The sequence below is a fragment of the Hippichthys cyanospilos genome, chromosome 10 (assembly GCF_059441005.1).
Source record: "Hippichthys cyanospilos isolate Australia breed blue-spotted pipefish chromosome 10, RoL_Hcya_1.0, whole genome shotgun sequence".
NCBI lineage: Eukaryota > Metazoa > Chordata > Actinopteri > Syngnathiformes > Syngnathidae > Hippichthys > Hippichthys cyanospilos.
In genome coordinates, this window is record NC_142378.1 from 20,967,479 (window position 1) to 20,990,768 (window position 23,290).

At 39.7% G+C, this 23,290-nt stretch overlaps 1 protein-coding gene across 2 annotated transcripts in view; it reads left to right on the plus strand.

Annotated features, from left to right (window-relative positions):
• gatad2ab (GATA zinc finger domain containing 2Ab) overlaps positions 1-23,290 on the plus strand; it is a 38,046-nt gene that overhangs the window by 9,231 nt on the left and 5,525 nt on the right. Inside the window, exons 2-7 of one of the 2 annotated variants that reach the window (XM_088425133.1) lie at positions 14,020-14,304; positions 19,236-19,359; positions 19,461-19,592; positions 19,918-19,989; positions 21,194-21,310; positions 21,425-21,619. In XM_088425133.1, coding sequence (XP_088281259.1) covers positions 14,027-14,304; positions 19,236-19,359; positions 19,461-19,592; positions 19,918-19,989; positions 21,194-21,310; positions 21,425-21,619 — 918 coding nt within the window. In that variant the 5' untranslated portion in view covers positions 14,020-14,026. The remainder of the gene's footprint in view (positions 1-14,019; positions 14,305-19,235; positions 19,360-19,460; positions 19,593-19,917; positions 19,990-21,193; positions 21,311-21,424; positions 21,620-23,290) is intronic. The other variant, XM_088425134.1, reaches the window with a different exon arrangement.

Here is a 23,290-nt window from a genome sequence, read left to right on the forward strand (position 1 = left end):
GATGTACTGTACCTATTGTTATCTTTGTGACAAACAAAATGAAGCTTATAAACTTATCTTAGCTAATATGAATTCCTTGTTTTATTTTATAGTATTGCAGGTTTTATAATAGATCTCTTAGATACAACAGGTATTTAAGTTACTTAACCAATATAAGCTAGCAATATATTAGTCATCCTCAGTAATACCCATCAAAATGTTTACATTCACACTATTTTTATTTATGCTCTGCTACTTTTATTTATGCTGTGTTTTTTAGTTAATCACTTTGATTTTCCTTTATGCTCAAGGCTTCTCCCATCTCGTCTCCACAGTATAATGTTCCCAATTGTCTAGCAGTATTAACTAATTAGACGTTCTCTTCATTAAAATGGAATATGATTGCTATATACAGCCTTTCTTTGGGCAATGGTCATGAAATGCTTCGCAAATCCTCGTGAAATTGAGCTCTCATCCCTTTTGTTGACTTCAAGCGTGCAACTTTTGAGTTCACCAGTTGCTCTTGTAATTATTGGATTGTGTTTTATGTCATTCCTTTTATACTGAAAGAGTTTACTCTGATCTTGCTCTTTGCTGTATATTTGAATTCTGTAATCTTTGCTTTCCAGGACCTCTTTGCTAATGAGATGCAAATATCAGTTTTGGCTGTAATGCATTTTCCTCAATGTCCCTTTGGAGGCTTCCATTGGTCCCTGCTTCCTTATTTGAAACGAATATAAAACAGTAAACACCACTCACAAGCGCAACCTGCATGACCAGTATTGCCTGAAACTGCATCTCAGGTTTTGATACTTCCCTGAAGGAGCAATACTGGAACTAAATAATCTCCAAATAGAAACAAACACAATAGACAGTATTGGTCTGTATGTTTGTAAATTATGAAACGTGGCTCTAAAATTCAAGAGACACATTAATTGCATAAACCGTAATGTTTGTTTACCTTTACAAGCAATACACTAGATGGGCAGTCGACCATGGCTTGAAATGTTACAACTTTTGGTGTTTATTCACTTGTCAGAAATGATTTTTTAGTCTTTCCTATGTGAAAGAACAGTGTAAATAAACTAGATGTTATTTATAGCCATAATCTGGTGATGCTATTAGTGTAGGGAGCGGGTTTGGAGCATGTCTGAGGAAAATAGACTTGACAAGTGCTAAATAGACTTGGCAGTTATTGTTAAAGTGCCGAGATCATGATATTTTTTCACTTACCACAAATGCATATAAATTACATTTGGCACATTGGCCATTCAATTTCTTATTAAGTATGAGTTTTATGGTACTAAGATTTATAACCAGGAAGTAACACGCCTTGTTTGCAGATGTCGCACCTCTTACCTTATATGGCGGCCTTGCCCCCTTTTGACATTATTGGCCACCCATTAAACATCAATCTATCCATCATCTTGACCACTCATCCTCACAAGGCTCACGGGCAATGGAAACTATTCTAACAGCGTGAATAGCGGAGCCAAAAACAGGTGTTTTATTGACATTAAAATGCCAAACCATGTCAATACACTGCTTTCCCTAACACCTGTTCCTCTTATCAATTCAACCCAGTATCATTCGTAAATAAATCATGTGCAAATTTTTTACTGTTGACGTTGATTGTCCATCAATGTGCTCACAAACATCCTGCATATTTTTGCCACTTTGGCATTTTCTTCAATAAAACATTATAACTAATTAACGATGTAACTAATAAATCAAACGTTGCTGTTAATTTGGCCAACTGGAACTAGAACAATAGACTGGAACAGCTGGAGCTATGGAACAGCTTACCTTTTCAGGTTAGGGCTGCTCAGTCATTTTTTTCTTTTTTCGGTAACTCTGCTTTATATTGCTTTTATTACAGTTTTTTAATTATATTTGTGCGTGATAACTTGTTTTGTATTTTAGCAATTGTGCGGCACTTTGGTCATCCCTTTGAGGTTGTTTTTAAATGTCCTTTATAAGTAACGTTGAGTTGACTTGAATTGATTGTTCAAAATCCTGGCACCTCAACTCCGGAACCAAAACAAAATTAAAAGACGAGGATGAGGTAGGGGTCCATTTACTGTTGCCCGGACAAAAGTAAGCAAAGCTTGGCTTTCCAGAATGGGCTGCGTGGCGCTGTCATGGGCCAGCGCACCTCAGACTTCGTACAGAAAGAAGTGGGTCAATTTCATGTAACTATAATATCCATTTTTAGACATTCATCATTCTAAACTAAAAGCTGACGGTAATTCTTACAACCTTCCTTTTCAGGCAAAGTATCCCACCCCTATATTTAAGTGTAATCCCCCCCCTCACTCCCATATTTATAATTTTTTCCTCCAAACTTCTTGTTTCACTATTGGTCATAGCACCACTTATTTCATGCTCTTGACTCACTTGCAGTTGTGTTACTTATAGAGGGTAAAAATGTTAGCCATGTCCAACTCGTAGTCCAGTGTTATGCTCATCTCCTTATTGTCTTGTTTGACTGTTTCTGAAGTCTTCTAATTCTTTTTTTTTTTTTTTTTTTTTTTTAATCGCTGCATTTTCTCAGTTCACTTCCTTCTTCCATCTATTGCTGAGAAATGATCTGATCGCAGTTTGCATATTTCTTCAGTCTGTTAGTGGGCTTGTGCTTCTGATTTTGTAGGATCATTGGGAAAGCCCAATTTGTAAGTTTGGATTACTGTGGCAGACAATTCTTTTTAATTATGGTGAGTAAATGTTTTCGGTCATTTGGTGGTCAACAACGTAGGCTTTGTTAATTGTGTTAATCAATTACTTAATTTGGCACTGAAGGTTATAATGACATGAATATTTGTTGGTTTGTGTGATCTCCTTAAGAAAAAAGGCTTGGAAGAACGTCATTTGAATGGATGATTTATACTTTCGAAGCGATAAGAAACCATCTGCAAACAGCACACATCAGACACGTGCTTACACAGTCACTTCAGTTTGCCTTTCACATACTTGAACCCATACAGCCAGCCTGGCAGATTCAGAGTTAAAGGCTTCCATTTTGTTAGGTAACACCGTAATGAACTGATCCGTCAGTGGCCTTAAAATGGCAGGGGCTTAACCCTTGTTGTTCGGGACGAAACCAATAGGGAAGGACATACACGCATCCACACATGTGCATTCAATCATGTACAGGCACACACATGCATACACATTCACACACACACGCGCACACTTTGTAGTTTTTGTGTGGGCGGAAACGACACAGGGTGAGTGCGGGAGAGGACAAGGAAGCATGTTTTTCACTTTACTACAATTAGATCACGACTCCACTTGCCACATTTGTGAAACACCCACTCCTCCCCAACAAGGCACTACGTCAGCTGGGTCCCTGCCCCCAACCTTGAGACTGCTTAGTGCATGGTAAATTAATCTCACTAATGGCATTTTTATAACGAGTCAATTTGCAACATCAAAGTTTCTACATTTCTCTGGAATTAATCAGGGTTTTTTTTTTTTTTTTTTAGGACCGATGCCTATTATTAGTAGTAGAGGAGGCCGATATTCAATATTTGGAGCCAATATTCATTTGCAATAAAAGTGTAAAAGTTGGCGTAAAATTGAATAAAGTGATCCCACGTTTTTCGCGGGGGTTACGTTCCAAAAATAGCACGCGCAAAGTGAAATCCGTGAAGTAATCTGAAGTAGTATTTTTTTTTGTTTGTTTTTTTACAATGCAATATACTTTAATAATATATTTTAAAGCCCAAAATTCATTTAGAACAATAATTTTAATATAGTAATACAGTAGGCCCCCGTGTTACGAACTTAATCCGTTCAGCGGCTACGCTCGTACCTTGAACTCCTCGTATGACGGGCAATCCAAACCTATGTTAATTAGTGAATGCGTGCAACGCGCGCAAAAACCTTAGGTAAAAACATCACAACTTTATACACATATTAAAAATGAGTAACATAATCTACTGTACAGTTAAATTAAATAACATATACAAAGGAAAAATGACATTTACCTTTGGGGCGACGTGACTTGAGCTGGGTGGAGGCGGAGGGGAGCAGAGACCAACCCGCAGAATTTATTGATTTATTTTCTTAAACAAGAACTTTTCTCAAACTAAAACATCACCAGCAATTTCCTTCTCTTTAATCCATAATAGAAGAAGCCTCTCCATTTTGTTGTCGAGCGAGGCCCGTCCCCGAGCAAGGAAAGTCTTGCCCTTGGAAGATTGCCGAGCGGTTACGTCCATACTCACGAGCAAGGTTAACTATGCGTGCGCCTCCTTCGTATTTTTTTATTATCTCCTGCTTGGTTTATATTGTCATCATCCTCTTACATCTTCCTTTACCGCCACTTGCAATTTTAGAAGCCATGTCTAACAGATAAAGTTTGCAAAGTCTTCACAACATTCCTTCCTTCCGTTTTTGACTGATTTTCTCTCCTTCCTTTCGTCCCGACCAGCTGTGCCATCAAGCTAGATAAAGGCATTCGGCCAATAGCATATCGGCATTTCTGTGATTGACGTGACGCTGGCCAATAGCATCTCCGTGACTGACTCCGCGACTGACACCGTGACTGAGACAGTGACTGTGACATTGTAAGAGCAATAGCGTTCAACGTTTCCGTGATGAGCGTCAACTTCTAAATTAGTTGACGTAGCAAAGCCAAAATAAATGTACGAACACAAAGGCCGGCATATCGTATTGTTCGTAAGACGGAAGGTTTGTGCGTAAGTGGGGGACAAAAAACTCCGCGGCCCACGCTCGTAAGTCGAAATGTTCGTAAAAGAGGGTGCTCGTAAACCGGGGGCTGACTGTACAAGGTTGGAAACATTGTCATGTATTTCACAGTTCCAGCTGTGCCGCTCGGCTTTAGTGTGTGTGTTTCTACTGAAGGCGCAGGAGTCTTTCTCTGGTAGAAGAACATTGTTATGGGTAGTTGTTAGAGCTCTTTCTTTTTCTGAGCAAGAAGATTTTTATAAACAGATATGCCTGGACATCGAATTAAAGTGAAGCCTCATAACAATACACTTGAAATTTTAATTTATGACAAAACAAATCTAGGTAAAAGTCAGATTTCCAAAGCTGTGCATTTCTTTGTTGCTGTCTGTGTGCCTACATTAGTGTGTGCGTTTGCTCTCGTCACACCTACGAGTCACGTGATCGGCTCTCAGAGACCAAGGTGTCAATCAATGTGCTTACTAGCACGTTCTTAAAGTGCGCACACAGGCGGTTACTGGAGCGACACAGGAGAGACGAAAGCTTTTGGATACTCTTGCCTTTTGTAATAAATTGACAAGTGAAAAACCAATACAGTACAGCGTCAATATTTTATTTCTAGACAACAGTAAAGCCCCTGAGCCAATCAAGATTCAGAGCACAATGCACTGTAAAAAATATCCACACTGTAAAAAATCCGTGAAGCAGCCAAGCCATGAAAGATGAACCGCAATAGAGCGAGGGATCACTGTAATGCAAACACTGAACTTCATTGAAATGCCTAAAGCATGATTGAACCACAGAAATAGAAAATAATAGCTCAAATCCAGAAATGGAAATGCGTCATTGGCAAAACCAGAAGTACTTCTATCGACAAAACGATGAAAAAATACCTTAATATTGATACTCATATGTGTGAAATATAATAAAATGAAACATATGGCATTCCTGCCCGATAATTCATTCAGGATGATAGCATGCTGTTCAATGAGCTTAACATACAAAGGAATCGAAATTGCGTTTCTCACTATCCTCTGCGTTTTACATGTACAATAACAAAGTGCAGGTGCGCAAGACGAGACAATCCTAAAAACAAGATTCTTATCCATAGTAATAATGTAAAGTGCAGCATACTTGATCTACTTTGCCTAGTGTTGCTAAACTAATAACTAAAACTAAAAACTAAAGACGAAAAACCAGGTATCACAAGATTACCCCAAGACAAGACATAAGTAGCAGCATATGACAAGACAGTCCAACAGTACGAGACAAAGCAAGACAACTCTGACTGTGGTTGTCCCAGTTGTGTGCATTTGAGGTAGTTGTTACAGTTCTACGTGTAATCACTAGTGCAATAGAAGTACAATTATAAATAAATATGGCAGCAGCAAGTCTGTGCAAATTTTGCAAGTGCATGAGCAAAGTTTGAGTTTAGGTGGGGGCCCAGCTAGGTGTTTCTTCTGGCTGGGGCTGAACGTGGGAGAGAGGAGGGGAGAGAGAGAGAGTTTAGCAGTTTCACGGGTGGGAAGGGGGGAGAGTTCAGCAGTCTCATGGCCTGGTGGATGAAGCTGTTCCTGAGTCTGGTGGTGCGGGAGCGGAGGCTCCTGTACCTCTTTCCGGAGGGCAGGAGGCTGAACAGACTGTGTGCAGGGTGGCTTGTATCGGTGACAATCGTGACGGCTTTGCGGCTGAGGTGGGTGGTGTACAGCTCTTGCAGCGAGGGGAGTGGAGCACCAATAATCCTCTCAGCTGTCCTCACGATGCGTTGTAGAGCCTTCCTGTTGTAATCAGTGCAGCTCCCGCCCCACACGGTGATGCAGCTGGGGAGGATGCTTTCGATGGTTCCTCTGTAGAATGTGGCCATGATGGGTGGCGCGGCACTTGCCCGCTTCAGTTTGCACAGGAAGTAGAGACGCCGCTGTGCTTTCTTGGCCAGAGATGCAGTGTTGGTGGTCCAGGAGAGGTTATCGCTGATGTGCCCCCCCAGGAACTTAGTGCTGCTCACCCTCTCCACTGCAGCACCATCGATGGTCAGTGGGGGGTGTTGGGTGCAGCCTCTCTGGAAGCTGACGACCATGTCTTTGGTCTTGCTGATGTTTAGCAGGAGGTTGTTGTCTTTGCACCTTCTGATCAGAAGCTCCACTTCTTTCCTGTAGTGGGTCTCGTCGCCGTTGGAGATGAGGCCCACCAGTGTTGTGTGAGGCCCACCAGTGTTGTGTCGTCAGCAAACTTCACGAGGTGGTTGGAGCTGTGGGTTGCTGTGTAGTCGTGTTAGCATTATTTGGGAAAGCAGGAGGTGCTGTTTTTACCATTGCACTTCAGAACAATCAGAACGCTGAATCAAATCAGTTAGCTTTCGTAGGTCATGAAAATGTAATTTCATACCTGTTCTCGATCGCAATGTCAAAGCTATTTTTTCCACAAAACTTACAGTTATGGATGCACTGTAGTAATCAAACCGATCATTATTGACACAATTGTTAAAAAATTGACGCCAGATTCGTCTGATTCTTAGCAAACTAGGCCGCAATTGAAAACCGCCTCAAATAGAATTCGGTTGGTCTGGTTACTTGGAATGGGATGAGATCTCATGCAAAGATATCTTGCGAGATTATAACGTCACAACATTTGTTGTCCCTGCACAGCATGATACCTTTTTTCTTTTAGGCTGTTTGTTGGCAATAATATATACAAGAGAATACGCAGTAAAACACTGCTAAACATGGTGAGAAAGACTGTCAGCTTCAACCTAAACTTTACCATACCAATTATTATATGAACACAAACTCCTTTAAATGCTATTATATTGAAGTTGTCCCCAAGAGCTTGTCATTACAACAGCTGATTTGACTTTCTTTTACAAAAACTGTTGCGCGAGGAGTGAATTGCATGGATTAACTTTCGATATAAACAACACTATGCTGTTCTGAAATCACATTCAACTGCCAATTCAGTGCATTAAAAAATAACTTAGGTACGGTGACATTTTGTTGAATGCTGCTTGTTCCCAGTGTTTAGCGCAGTGCAGAAATAAGCAATTATTTTGCCGCTAGCTAGCGGTGCTAGAACGCAAGCGCTGTCAGTTTATTTTTAATACATGTGGAGTTATTTACCATATTTGACAAAAAAGGTGAAATACATGTAAACATGTTTTATATTCTAGTGTCTCCAAAATATCCACATTTTGCTTTGATTTGCACAATCTTGGCTTTGTCCCAGAACTTGAAGAGGTATTCAACATAGATAATATAATTGTGTCAGTTACACTGGTCTTGAAAGTAGAGGATTCAAGGTCTTCATTGGACAGTGACAATTTACAACCAAAACAAACTCTGCAAGGAATCCATGTTTTCATATTGCGTTTAATTATGTTGTATTGATCGTTGAAGAAGCTTGGTTGTTGTGAACGTGCTCAGCAAGCCAAAATTTTGACTCAACCTAAACCAGATTTATACAAACTATATCAATTTGCTTGTCATTTCTATTTCAAATCCTGAGTCATCTAAGCTTATTTTTAAAATGGATTCTCAGAGGGGGGTTTTGATGTTTCAAAACTCAGAGAACATAGACAATATAATTGTGTTAGTTACTCTGGCCTTGAAAGTAGAGGGGTTCAAGCTCTTCATTGGACAGTGACAATTTACAACCAAAACAAATTGCAAGGAATCCATGTTTTCATATTGCATGTAATTATGTTGTATTGATCCTTGAAGCTTGGTTGTTGTGAACGTGCTCAGCAAGCCTAAATTTTGACTCAACCTAAACCCAGAAGAAATGCATGCATTTTAAAATTTTACATAATTTTCATTTACATCAAAAAATACATGACCAACGCCAAATGAAGCGATTATTGATCCACATGCCTCCAATTGAGGCACTAAGACATGACTGGAAACCCTTGTATTCTTAAAATGGCTGTTAATGTGTCAGCTGACTGGGCCCGTTGGGGTCCCAGTGGGAATATGGAGCTGAAGATAAGAGGCTGGGACACTACCTGAGGGGGGTGGATGAGCCGTTGCCATTGATCTTTCTTTGTAGCAGTGGACACAAAAGGAAAGAGACTGTCGTGTCAATCCTGGTCCGGAGATTTCCCTTTGCTTTCATTGGGGAAAAAAAGAAAGCATAAAACAGTAGGCTTGGCAATTCACTTCACACAACCCTTTTCAATAAAATGGTTGGTGTTATGCCATGCAGTTCACTCAAAAGAAGTATATATTTTATGTATTGATTTCCCCCAAGTTTGTATTGCGGCAAAAACAAAAAAGGACAGTACATGTTCTCTTTCTCTCTATCAGGGCTGTCTCTATTAAAGATCTTGTTTGCCCTTAGGCATTATTAGTAGCAACATTAAAAAAAAAGTTAGTTTCTGTTTAGAAAGTCCACTTCAACCTAAGAATAATGTAGAATTTTACCCTTCTCCTCCTCATGGAGAAGAGCCAGTTGAGGTGGCTTGGGCACCTGGTTGGAATGCATCATGAGGAGGTGTTCTGGGCAATGTCCCATTGGGAGGATGCCCCTGTGATGGTCCAGGACATGCTGGACAGACTATTATCTCTCGGCTGGTTAGGTTTGGGTTATGCCCAGGGAATGCCTGAAGATCCTGCTTGACGAGCTTACTGATGTGGCTGGGGAGATGGATGTCTGGGTTTCCCTGCTAAAGCTTCTGCCCCAGCAACTTGACCCCCGACGAGCGATATATAATGGATTAATAGATGTACTGTATTACATTCAGGGGTACACATGATTTTTTTCATGGGTTACTCACATGAGTTCTAGGATGCAGTGTTTGGTACGCAGCCTTTCTCTCATAAAAAAGTCTTCCTTAATGTCATTTTCAGTGTCGCTCCCACATTAAGCACACTGTCTGTATGCACATAGCGATGTTGAATTATTCAAACCTGCGTTCTCAAAAAGTTTCATAAGTCCATCAGTTATGGTTTGCATGGTTTGTTCTGGACCCAGTTTCATTAGTCCAAGGAAGTCAGAGGTAAATTCTCCGTCACTCTAGAGTGACTAGAGCAAAGTAAACAAAGTAATCTCATTCACACCTTCCTGAGAATGACACGCAGCCCCGACAGCAAGTTCAAGCAACTTCAGTAAACAAACAACTATCCTCAGAATAGGAAGACATGGGACGTGCATGCTTAGCTTTATGAAAGGCGGGCAGAAAACTTTACCCGTGGATTAAACATATTGTATCGTGTCTCCACTGCGCTGTGTCGTACATGTTAATGAATGAAAGTGGTTCTACATCCTGTGTATACGCCGTGCCACGTCCTGTTTGCGGCGATGCACCGCTGTCCACTGTCTTTACGCAAAACTTCAAAGATATCTTCTGCCACCGTGCAGCATGCTCAATTCCACACTTCTGAAAGCACTAAATTGGGAACACATATATATATATATATATATATATATATATATATATATATATATATATATATATATATATATATATATACAGTGGTACCTCGGTACTCGACCATAATCCGTTCTGAGGTGGTGGTCGAGCACCGATTTGTTCGAACACCGAAACCAATTTTCCCATAAGAAATAATGGAAAGTATGTGTGCACAAGTAAATGTGCACAAGCAGTACATGATAAAGATAAAGATAAATAAAGCATTATAAACCATTTTGTATAATTTACTTACGTTTTGGAGAGTGGTTGATGGCATACAGGAATGGATGTGGAGAGGACGGGAGTGAGTTACTCCTTCCATGATGACGCTAGCTAACTGCTACGCGAGGTCGGACACTCGTACACCACGTTCATATTTTGCTATAATTTCCTTCTTCAGTTCAATAGTGGTCCTCATTGTTTTCCTCTTTGCCTTCCCCTTATCACTGTCTTTCTTTGGACCCATTATTAAGGGCTAGAGCAACACGAAAAAGTTTAAATCCGGGAAGAAATACTCGAACAAACATCTTACTCCGCTGGCGGTCTGAGTTGAACTGGCGCTTACCCGCTGGCCGAGAAGGGCCGAGGAGCGCGTTCGGGTCGGCTCGGCTAGTCGAGAACCGAAAATCTGTTCGAGGTCCGATGCATTATCTACTTGAATTTTTTGGTCGAGCACCGATTTGGTCGAGTATAGTATGTATACACATATATATACAGTGGTACCTCGGTACTCGACCGCCTCTATACTCGACCAAATCGGTGCTCGACCAAAAAATTCAAGTAGATAATGCATCGGACCTCGAACAGATTTTCGGTTCTCGACTAGCCGAGCCGATATATATATATATATATATATATATATATATATATATATATATATATATATATATATATATATATATATATATATATATATATATATATATATATATAAGCCAGTGCGGCTTATAGTCCGGGAAATACAATATGATTTTGCCATATAGGCATTATATTTGTACCTTAGAATCCTCCTGTGAATAAGTTGGGATCTGTTTCAGATTTTCCCAAAGCTAAAGTTGATAGGTGAAGAACTTACATCAGACCACAAGCCTCTTGAGAGCTTGTATGGAAACCAAGAGACAAGACATATACAACTCTTGGGGGTGAGCAGCATAGTGATGCAACAATCACACCCAGTCATCTCCTGAATCGCCTCCAAGCATGTACTTTTGTGCCCCATTTGCAACACATGTATGTCGATTAATTTTGTTTACCAGACTTGTAACTTAGCAACATTAACTGATGGCTCAAATGGCTTCCTCATCTTCTGGGACCAACAGACCCACATTTGTATTGACATACACCTTATCTGTTCCCACTAACACTGCATCATTCCATTGTTTTTGGAGTTGACACATTTTGAGTCATTCTGAGTTTCCCCGTTAGTGAACAGTTTTTCAAATTTTGTTTTATTTATATCGCTGGTGGCAATGTAATTTTAGACTTTGCACTTCAAGTAAACCCATGGAATTGCTCGACTGAGAATCACGTGCCCGCCGATGGTCTCAAATGATTTTTGAACGACAGTTCATTACTGTTAAAGCGAGACAGTTTTCATACTAACTGGACAAAATGCACCTAAACACCATGTTAAATGAACCTAACATGTCGGGGGATGAAGACGATCTGATTTGGCAATCCAAGTCTCTAACCCTTGGGGAGCAGTATGCTTCATCAAAATATTAAGGGGGGAAAGGAAGACACGGGGAAAACATACAAAATTCACACAGGAAGGCCGGAGCTGAAAGTGAACCCACAACCTCAGCATGTGAGGCAGACGTGCTAACATCTGCCACTAAACATAAGTAAATTACCAGAGAAACAAGATGTACAGTAGTACATGCATACTATTTTAGTTACAAGTTTGTGAATCACAGAATACTATATACTGGGAAGCACTGTGGTAGATCGTATCTTTACTATTATCATTATTATTACTCATTATTATTATTATTATTATTATTATTATTATTATTTATTTTTATTTTTTTTTAATTTGGCTTTGCCTTTAGACAAGAAAATACAGTTTACGTCAGATAATCTTACATGCGTTCTTGGGCACGCTGACTAGGGGGTGAGAGCTGGGGAAACTACATCTGCAGTAGCTGTCCCAGTTGGCATTGAATTTGAATGTTGCAGTATTTCTGCTGTGTAATAGGTTATGCGAAAGGTGCATTTAATCATCTTACTGTACTGAAAGAGATTTGGGTCAGCATCTGGGGCATTGGCACTTAGACAAGATCCCATTATTCAGCAAGGTGATTCAGCCCAATGGGACACTATCAATACCTAAGAAAAAAGCAGAATGATTTCCCATAGAAACAAGAACCACTGTCTGAAGTGTGCCTTTGTCCTGCCTCATTAGACATCATTATCATCAAAAAATGTAAATTTATATTGGTTTAAACATCTCTGTATAACATATTGTTGTACATTTTAATGTATACCAATTTAAAAGATAAATAAGTGAACGGAAGTTGAAATGTGTCAAAATAGTTCACGGAATAATAAAACTACAGAAGACAATTTCTAGAGAAATTGTGAAGACTGAAAAGCTGAATAAAAAGTGGAATTGTTTAGAATGAAACGGAATAGTCAAATTATATTAGACAAAGTGGATGAGAAATTCTAAGAGGAAAAAAAAAACAACACTTGAATGAATGTCGAGTTTTTTAAATTTGTGCTTTTGTCTTAGGACAACCCAGGATATTTCCCTTCAGCCATTTTCAGCAGAAAAAAAAAAGATTCATTCGACAACTAAATTGTTCTCTCTCTCTCACTTTCTCTCTCTCTCTTTCTTTCTTTCTCTCTCTCTCTCTCTCTGTCTCTGTCGCTCTCTGTCTCTCTCTCTGTCTCTCTCTCTCTGTCTCTCTCTCTCTCTCTCTCTCTCTCTATATATATATATATATATATATATATATATATATATATATATATAATACTATATATATATATATATATATAATACTATATACAAAAGGTCTGTGCCAAAAATCGATTCACATACGAATCGGGATTGTCATTTGCTACAATTTAACAATTTAAATCTATTAAAAATCACTATGCAGTGCTCCCTCAATACTACAGTTTTTTTTTCATTAAAAAAATAAATAAATAAAAAGCTATATTGCGGAGACGCGCTTTAAAGGTATCCTGCATGTCAAACAGATGAGTTGACGCATATCCAGGGCCACTCCTCCGATGTCGATTTAGAGCGGAGCCTGTAGCTGACCAAACATGAAAGAACACAGGGAAGCAGAGCTTACAGTCAAAATTACAATTTATTACAACAGTGTTTGTAACAGCCTCTCAAAGCTCTTTTTTGTCCTCACTGTACTCCTTCAGCTGTGTGTTCTTACTCGTGTGTGAGATTCACTCGGAGATAGCCACTAGAGGTACCGTAGTCAACAGTTTAATTTCTAATTTACAACAAGAGGCAAAATGTTTGTTCTGAAGGCATTGATTGTAAATTACAAATGATAATCAAATTAAGTGTAGACAAGTATCCCATTTTACTGTTTGATTTTCCACAGTGGGCTAAAAAGCATGATCATGGTTAAGCATTGATGTGGCAGTAATGTCATGAAATCAATGAAACATTAACAATGGACCGTCCAATCAGCTTGCTGTCCTATGCTGTCCTTTAACGGTCACAGCCCATAGGGGTCGTGATTTGCATCGGTCTAGGTATTGGTCTAGGCTGTTATAGTACTAGTGCTTTGATGTCTTGCTTGCGGTTTGTGCAGGAATTGCAATTTCTAAGTCAAATAAGAGATGACAAATTCTATAATTAATGTGCCGTATCTGTACTTAAAGTATTTACGGGTAGGACCTTAGCATATTGTTTGCTTATAACAATGCTGCTTTTGCATTTCAATAAGTTTCCTGTACCATTTCTCATGGTTTAGAGCAGCAATGTCAGAGGAGGCAGTGCGTCAAACACGCAGCCAGAAGAGGGCCATGGAAAAGGACAGCACGGGGGACATTGACGCCAAACGTGTCAAGTTGGAGAAAGTGGACACTGATGGAAACCCCATGGACCTAGATGAAGTCGAAGTGGATGGCCTCACACTAAAGAGCGAGCCATCGGCGAAGCTGACAGCCAGCATCCTAAAGACTGGTGAGGTGAAGGCCACCATCAAGGTGGAGGTGCAAACTGGGGACGAGCCAGTTGATATGAGCACATCTAAAAGGTAAGGATGGCAGTTTCCTTCATTTTCTTTAGTGACATACTTCTGCTTTCACATTACATGGAGGTGATATCAATATGAAATAATTTCTTCATGGGCAATAATGTTGAGTTCTGACCACAGTAGAACTTTTTTTGTTTGTTTGCATGTATAACTTCGATAATCAGCTCAAGTGAAGTCGGGGTACCGTTTTAAAAAACACATGCACATTTCTTGGTCACGGTTGTCATGTTGCAGGTCCACATTGATCAGGGTTTTTTTCTCATAGGGGAGGAGTTTGCCTATAAGGTTATTTTTAGCATCTAAGTTGAAGCTCAATGCCATGTGGTTTTACAGAGCTGTCCACTGGAGTTTCAGGTTCTCTTGAATTCAAGCTAGCGCCGAACAGGAAGTCGCAAGGCGGCTGCATGCGAGGGGGTATGGGTGTTGATGCAACAGTGGGCTTCAGGCTGTGTTGTCTCCCACGGCAGCACCTGAGCGTTTGCCTCGCTTCTCACACAAAATGAAGACTATGTGTCACAAACTGGTTTCAACTAGCCGTTGCCATGGTTTCCACATTGGAAGGCGCAGTTGGACGAGGGAGGGGCCTTGAGGAATGGTGGGTGTGTCACATGACCAGGCCGACAAATGCCAGATGTCATGTGATGAAAGATAAATGTGTGCGGTGACGCGATGGCAGTTGAAGTGGAAACCGAGAGCTGACTCAGCACAGTTTGTCACCTTTGAACCTGCCTTAGCTTATGTCTAAATAGTTACTCCACCATTCAATATGAATGGATTAGTGTTATGGCTAACCAGAATTTTTTCCATATGCTTGCTACTTTGGAGTTTCAACCTATACTGTATCACCCACCCTCCATTTTCTTTTTTCATCTTGTAAGTAAATAGGCCTGCCAGCATTTAAGCAAAGCATACATTGCCCCTGCAAATAACTGGTACTGCTTGTGACGGTCTTGTAACATGTGGTTCATTTGTAAACCAAGACAGGCAGAAACCTTATGTGTACATTGCATAACCAACCTGATGTGGGAGCTTGTCCCTCCTGTGTTGTAGTGACAATCTCACTCTGGTTCCCCTTAGACATTTGTCCCTAGTAATAGCATCTGCAGTATGTTTGACAGTTAAATTCGTTAATGAAATGTACACAGCTTCCCCCTCAAGCTCCCAGGAGGATGCATACTTTTAATTTTACACGTACCTTGGTGAGATGGACAACTTTTGAAAACGTTTGAACATTCCAAGTGACATAATTGTTTTTGAGTAGTTCCTACAGTGTTTCAGATTTTGAGGTTCTGTACACCAGGGGTCACCAACGTGGTGGTGCCCGCGGGCACCAGGTTGCCTGTGGGGATGAAATGAGTAGCCCCCAGGCCTGTTCTGCAAATAGCTCAGAAGTGATAGAACAGTGTAACATTCCTAGAAAATCACACAAATCAATTACACATTACATGTATAACATATTTCACTTGATTTACATGTTTACTACAGCTGTTCCATAATTATTATAATAAATCATTAAAATGATTGGTATCTTGACATAAACTGGTGCCCTTCGTATTAATCAGTCCCAAAGAAGTATCTCTCACTTTCAAAAAAGTTGGTGACACACACTGTACAGTATATGCAGCTTCCGGCAAAGGGTGTTTCGTCGATAGCGGTTTAGCAGCCCCGTGTGAAGAGAAAGTGTGCACCAAAATAAGTGAGTGAGTTGGGAGTATCAAAGACGAACAAGTAGTGAAATAGTGTTGGGGGAGGGGTCCACCAAGTAGTCACTGGTTGACTGAGCGAGAGAGTGTACACAATAGGTTGGCTTCAGGCCATGTATTCCCCTCCCCCCCATCACTGTCACCCTCTCCCGTGTCTCCTGCGGACCTCCATTCGGCTCAGCTTGTGACTTTGGCGTCAGCAGCTGGGAGGGAGGGGAGAACCGAGTCCCAGGCTCTCTCTGTCGGTCTAGGCCAGAGTGGTACGGGAGGAGGGGGAGGCAGAAAGGCTTCGAGGTTCTCTATGTTGTAAAAGGCCTAAGCTTTGAAACGTTTGGATTAGAATCAGTCTTTCTGTATGAGTGCATATTCCCTTTGAATCAGTCCTCTACATCACTCAATTTATCTTCATATACTGTAGGTCTTTCTCCAACTTTGACTTTTTTGCATTTAAATCGGTAGGGAGATGGAAGGTCTCTGTGTAAGCATATTGGTGTTTGGTCGTTATGAGCCTTTGTCTTTTTTTTCCTCTCGCTCACTCTCTGCCGCCATGACTCTGTTATTGATCTCCGGCCTCTTGTCCTCTCCTGTGCCTCCGGAACACATTTTTACCATAATGGGCCGGTGACTGCAACTGTAATCATGTATCGCCTCCTAGTGGAAGTTGGTCAAAGCTACAGGTGCTGTGCTGCTGAGCCGGTGGACCTCCAATGTTTAGGAGCTCAGTTTTTCTTCATTACGTTAGTCAAGAAATCATATTTTTAATATTTCAAATATTTTTCTGCTGTTAAATTTGGAGTCCAAAATGTTCTCAGTCTCAAAACCTATCTGGGATGTTTGATACCACTTGTTCAAACCAATACAATTATGAATACTGAACACCAATTGATACCAAGCACCAAAATCTCTGGTAACTTTCAAGCATAAAAACTCCCAAAAAAACAATGACAGATCATTTTAAAGAAAAACCTACCGCATATATCCCAGTTTAGCATTTTCCTTTTAATTTACACATAAATAATGGCAATTATCTACGGTATTTCCTTTTTACGGACGACAACAATCATCTCAGGAGTAGATGAATCTGTCTTAGAGAATGAAGTTGTGAGACTGTCAGCGTGGAGTTTAGAGAATCACCTTACTCTGAACAGAGTATCCTGGACTCCCGCAAACACAGCAAAGCCCCAGCCCCATTCATCATCAACGAAAACTGCGTCAAACGAGTTCCTGGATCATCATGAAGAGCTCAGAAAATCACTTAATGCTCTCTGTCCTCCCCTCCCTGTGCTCACCAAGCTTTAAAACTGTTGCCCTCTGGTCAGCACTACAATGCTCATAAAAGCCGATCAAAAGGGACGGCTTTTTTCTCCAGAGTTTTAAAACTTGAACAACAGTAAAACAAGAACATGCGAAAAATATTGATTGCACTCCTATGACACTAGATTTCTGTTCTAGTTTATTCTATTTGTTTTTTTATATTTATTTAATATGCACCGATTGGTGCAGCTCTCACAATTTTCTTGTATTACTGCAGCATAATGACAATAAATTCTATTCTGTTATATGCTATCATTCTATATTCTATCTGTCCATACGTGTACAGAAATTGCATCTTAATGGACATCTGTCAGACATGTATGCCTTTAGTTTCCCATCATAACATGAATCGCAAAAGGGCTGATACCAGTATCAGCCACCAATGCAAGTTTTGATCGCTTTAAAGTAAGCCTTGGTATCGGCCTTTACCTATCACCTATTTTTAATCTGAGGCAGTCCTGTATTTGCAGAATTTTAACATTGTTAACTTTCGTTCTCATGTAAGCATACGTTAGCCCTTCTAACATTGAAGCCATGAACAATAAAAGAACTAACTAAATAAGGACTATTGTGAATTTCTCTCATGCAGTAATGTAACATTTTACAATGTAACACTCAAGTCAGATGGCACAGAAATCCAAATAAGTCATTTGGTCAATGTATATTAATATCTTTTCCTTAATAAACCTATCAAGATCACACAAAGCAAAGAAAAAACTTGCATTGCGTCAAAAACACCAATGTGGAACAATTGAACAGACTATTTCACTCAGTACACCCGTTTAAAATTGCCTTCTCAACCTCATGACTTCAGCTGCCCTTTTCTGTTTTTATCTTTCTTTTAATTCCACTTAATTGTTGTTTTAATAAATGTAGGGTGGCACAGCAACGACTGGCTTTCTCACACCGTTTGGCTGCTTTTCTAAAATGGAGGAGATTGACAAGTACCACATTCTCTCTGTGTATTTCTCTGCACTTCTAGCCAATCTCTATTAATTACTGGCCGCAAATTGTGTCAATTCTGGCCACACAGATGAGTTGACTCTAAATACACATACCACGGGCACTCCTTACTTAAATCTTAAATTAAATATTATACAGTTGGACGAGACGAGCCTTTAGAAGCGGTGGGCTTCTTCTGCAAAATGAATGTAGTGGAACCACTGGGCTGGTTGTTACTCTGACATGATGTGACATGGCGCTTTTTTAAATGAACTTTGAGCTTGCACTATGCTCCCCCAAAACTTGTCGCTCTTTGCGACAATAAATAATAAGTTTTTTTTTTTTAATCACTGTGGCTCATTTTCATAGAGAATGACCATTTTTATGCCAAATAAATGCATATTTAACTCATTTTAATACATGTAAAATCCAACCGGTGAACCAAGATGCATTCTGCTTGGCAGCATAGTTAGAGACGCGTTTGCACATGCACATCTGCACATGCTTTGTGAATAATACACGATCTGTCTGTCTGTCTGTATCTATTTATCCATCCATCCATCCATTTATCCATCCATCCATCCATCCATCCATCCATCCATCGCTAATTTGCACCACGCAAAAGTTGCACAATCCTATTGTGAATGTGGCCCTGCAAGTCTTTCCACTTACATTGTGAATTTCCAGCCAAGTAAAAATTTGACTTTGACTTCTAAAACGATCATTGGCAGGAAACATGCCAAAATGAGCCCACATAGTAACTTCTACAGTACATTCCTTTCCTTTTCACATACTTCCTCTCACTGTCATCCTTCTCTAGCAACGCCTCACCAAAAGGAAACTTAAATTAAAAAAAAAAAAAATGCAAGCTTTTTTTCCTTCTTTTGGTTGTTTTTCCATATTTGCCCATAGAATTAAATAATGTAAGTACGATTCCTAAATACTTTATCAGTGCTCCTGTCTTCTCTTTAGTGAAATCAAGAGAGAGTGCCAGCCGCTTTCTCCAGACGACGTGATCGTGCTATCCGACAACGAGCCATCAAGTCCCTTAATGAACGGCCACTCCTTTACCAAGATGGACACAGAAAAACTCATGGTGGAATAACTGCAGCACGAGTTTCTTAGAAGTTGTCAAGCTCTATTCAGTGTAGAAATAGTGCTGTAGTCAATTTATCTTTTCTTGTTGTTTGCATGCAGAAAAGTACTCCTGAGGAACGGGAGCAAATCATCAAACAGCTCAAGGAAGAGCTACGACTCCAAGAAGCCAAATTGGTACTGCTTAAGAAACTACGGCAGAGCCAGATTCAAAAGGAGAGCACAGCTCAGAAGGTAAAGCAAATATGGAAAACAGAGGCTAACAGAGACTGATAGCCCTTCTAACATTGATGCCATGAACAATAAAAAAAAAAAAAAACATTGGATCAGCAGATTAATATTTTATATCTGAGTGTCTGCTGTGCTATTTTAGCATTGATAAAGTTTGCTTTGTGGATCAGCTGATTCCAGCTTCTTGACTAATACAAATGACAGATCAGTTCAATGAGTAATCCATGTCTAACATTAATAAATTATGAGACATTCAGAGTCTGCACTGTGAAGCATCTGCAGGATTGTTGCTTTTTATGACATAATTTTTATTTCTTTCATTCCCAAGACGTCTGGCTCTGTGGCAACACCTCCTCCTCTTGTGAGAGGTAGCGTTACATCAAGCAAAGGACCCATCCAGGTACAAACTGCAGCATTGGAGGAGTTAAACATCTTAAGTTTGTGTAGTTGACTTTAATATGATGAAAGAACAAGTCAAAGTTAATCAGTGACGAATGACAATGATTAAAAAAAACAAAAACAAATGATTAAAAGTAGGACACCTCCTTACCCTCAATATAGTTATTCTAATTAATTATTTGTAGTCCTGTGCATGCCTCTAATCTGACGGTTTCATCTTTCATCGCACTGTGTGTTGTAAGGCTGTAACTAATGATTTTGAATGGAGTAATCTGTTGATTATTTTGTCGATTAATCAGTGAATCAGATATCAAAAAATAATAATGGTCATCCCTTATATAAAAAAATATTTTTCGACATGGAGTTGCAGAAAATGTAATACTGGTTTGTTCTGTACATGCTTGGAAATTGGAAAACAATGATCAACACTTTTGCCCAAGTAGAGTAAAGGCAATTGTTTTATTTTGATTCAACATTAAAAATAATCTGTTTGGTTTCATGGAATGCTCAACAAATCTGAGAATATTTAATACTGGGAATCTGAAATTCTGAGAATGCAAAATTCTAATATAGAGAGTATGGATGGAGTATGGAAACGATTTGTTGATTATCATTTTTTGAGAATTGATTCGTTATCTATTAATCGTTGCACCTTTAGTGTGTTTTTAAATGGCTCATGGCTACAGACCCCCCTCCCAAAAAAAAATCATTTTGGCTGTTTCTATTTCACTTAAGCTTTAATTACCGTATTTTTCGGACTATAAGCTGCGACTTTTTCATCATGATTTGAGCCCTGCGGCTTATCTGTTGTTTTTTTATTTTTTTTTTGCTAGCTTCTTGCTGGGACTAAACATGCAGGCATGTTCAGTCTGTTAAAGAGAGTATGTTGTTTGTTGGCAGAAAATTACAAAAAAATAAATAACCAAAAAAAAAAAAGTATAAACTTCATATACCTTCGTTTTGCGTAAATATCTCATGTTATTACCTGCGGCTTATAGTCCAGTGCGGCTTATCCGTGACAGAAATCATTTTTTCGCTCATGTTTTGCTGCTGCTGCTTATAGTCTGGAAAATACGATATATTTGATGATAAACTTGCATATTTTCAAAGTGTGCTTCTTACATTTCGCTGCTGCAAAGACATTGTATCTTATAATGTGATGTGTGTTCATCGTGTTGCTTACACCTGTAATTTGTGTGGACAAGGTAACAAGTCGCAGCTCAGGCACGGTGATCCCTCCACCTCTGGTGCGAGGTGGCCAACACATCCCATCCAAACATAGCTCTCAGACCGCCATGCCTCCACTCGTCAGAGGAGCCCAGGTTAGTCTCGAGATTCTTCACATCAGATGTACTTGTCTTAAAGTCTCATCTCCACTCACATCTGTGTCTTTTGTCATTTGGGTTTTGTTCGTATCTTCATTTGGCTGCAATCAGCCTGTTACTGTGACTCCCCACCAGATTGCCAGTCTGCGTCAACAGCAGCACGGTGGCTCGGGCCCTCCTCCCCTGTTGCTGGCTCCACGGGCATCTGTGCCTAACGTCCAAGTCCAGGGACAGAGGATCATTCAGCAGGGCCTCATTCGGGTGGCCAATGTGGCCAACAGTAATATATTGGTCAACATCCCACAGGTGAGAATACAACCACCGTATTAGTGATTTTTCTTAAGTTTGAAACAATTTTCCCCAATTATATGTGTGTGTGTGTGTGTGTGTGTGTGTGTGTGTGTGTGTGTGTGTGTGTGTATCTATATATATATATATATATATATATATATATATATATATATATATATATATATATATATATATATATATACACAGTCGGCCCCCGGTTTACGAACACCCTCTTTTATGAACATTTCGACTTACGAGCGTGGACCGCGGAGTTTTTTGTCCCCCACTTACACACAAACCTCCCGTCTTACGAACAAAACGACATGCCGGCCATTGTATTCACACTTATTTTCGTTTTGCTATGTCAACTAATTCAGAAGTTGACGCTCATCACAGCAACATTGAACGCTATTGCTCTTACAATGTCTCAGTCACGGTGTCAGTCATGGAGATGCTATTGGCCGGCGTCACGTCAATCACAGAAATGCCGATATGCTATTGGCCGAACGCCTTTATCTAGCTTGATGGCACAGCTGGTCGGGATGGAAGGAAGGAGAGAAAATGAGTGAAAAACGGAAGAAAGGAATGTTGTGAAGACTTTGCAAACTTTATCTGTTAGACATGGCTTCTAAAATTGCAAGTGGCGGTAAAGGAAGAAGTAAGAGGATGATGACAATAGAAACGAAGCAGGAGATAATAAAAAAAAAAAAATACGATGGAGGCGCACGCATAGTTAACCTTGCTAGTGAGTATGGCCGTAACCGCTTGGCAATCTTCTAAGGGCAAGACTTTCCTTGCCGTGGGACGGACCTCGATCGACAACAAAATTGAGAGGCTTCTTCTATTATGGATTAAAGAGAAGGAAATCGCCGATGATATGTTCTAGTTTGAGAAAAGTTCCCGTTTAAGAAAATAAATAAATAAATTCTGCGGGTTGGTCTCTGCTCCCCTCCGCCTCCACCCAGCTCAAGTCACGTCGCCCCAAAGGTAAATGTCATTTTTCCTTTGTATATTTATGTTATTTAATTTAACTGTACAGTAGATTGTTACTCATTTTTAATATGTGTATAAAGTCGTGATGTTTTTACCCAAGGTTTTTGCACGCGTTGCACGCATTCACTAATTAACATAGGTTCGGATTGCCCGCCATACGAGCAGTTCAAGTTATGAGCGTAGCCGCTGAACGGATTAAGTTCGTAACATGGGGGCCCACTGTATGTATGTATGTATATATATATATATATATATATATATATATATATATATATATATATATATACACACAGTGGTCCTCCGTATTACGAACTATGTTATGCTCATAACTCGAATTGCTCGTATGACGGGCAGTCCAAACCTATGTTAATTAGTGAATGCGTGCAACGCGTGCAAAAACCCTAGGTAAAAACATAACGACTTTATACACATAATAAAAATTAGTAACATAATCTACTGTATAGTTAAATTAAATAACATAAATATACAAAGGAAAAATGACAATTACCTTTGGGGCGACGTGACTTGAGCTGGGTGGAGGCCGAGGGGAGCAGAGACGAACCCACAGCATTTACTTATTTTCTTAAACGAGAAGTTTTCTCAAACTAGAACATATTGTATCATCGGCGATTTCCTTCCTTACAATGTAATGTTAAATAGTAGGAGAAAGGAAATAAAATAAGCAAAAAAAAT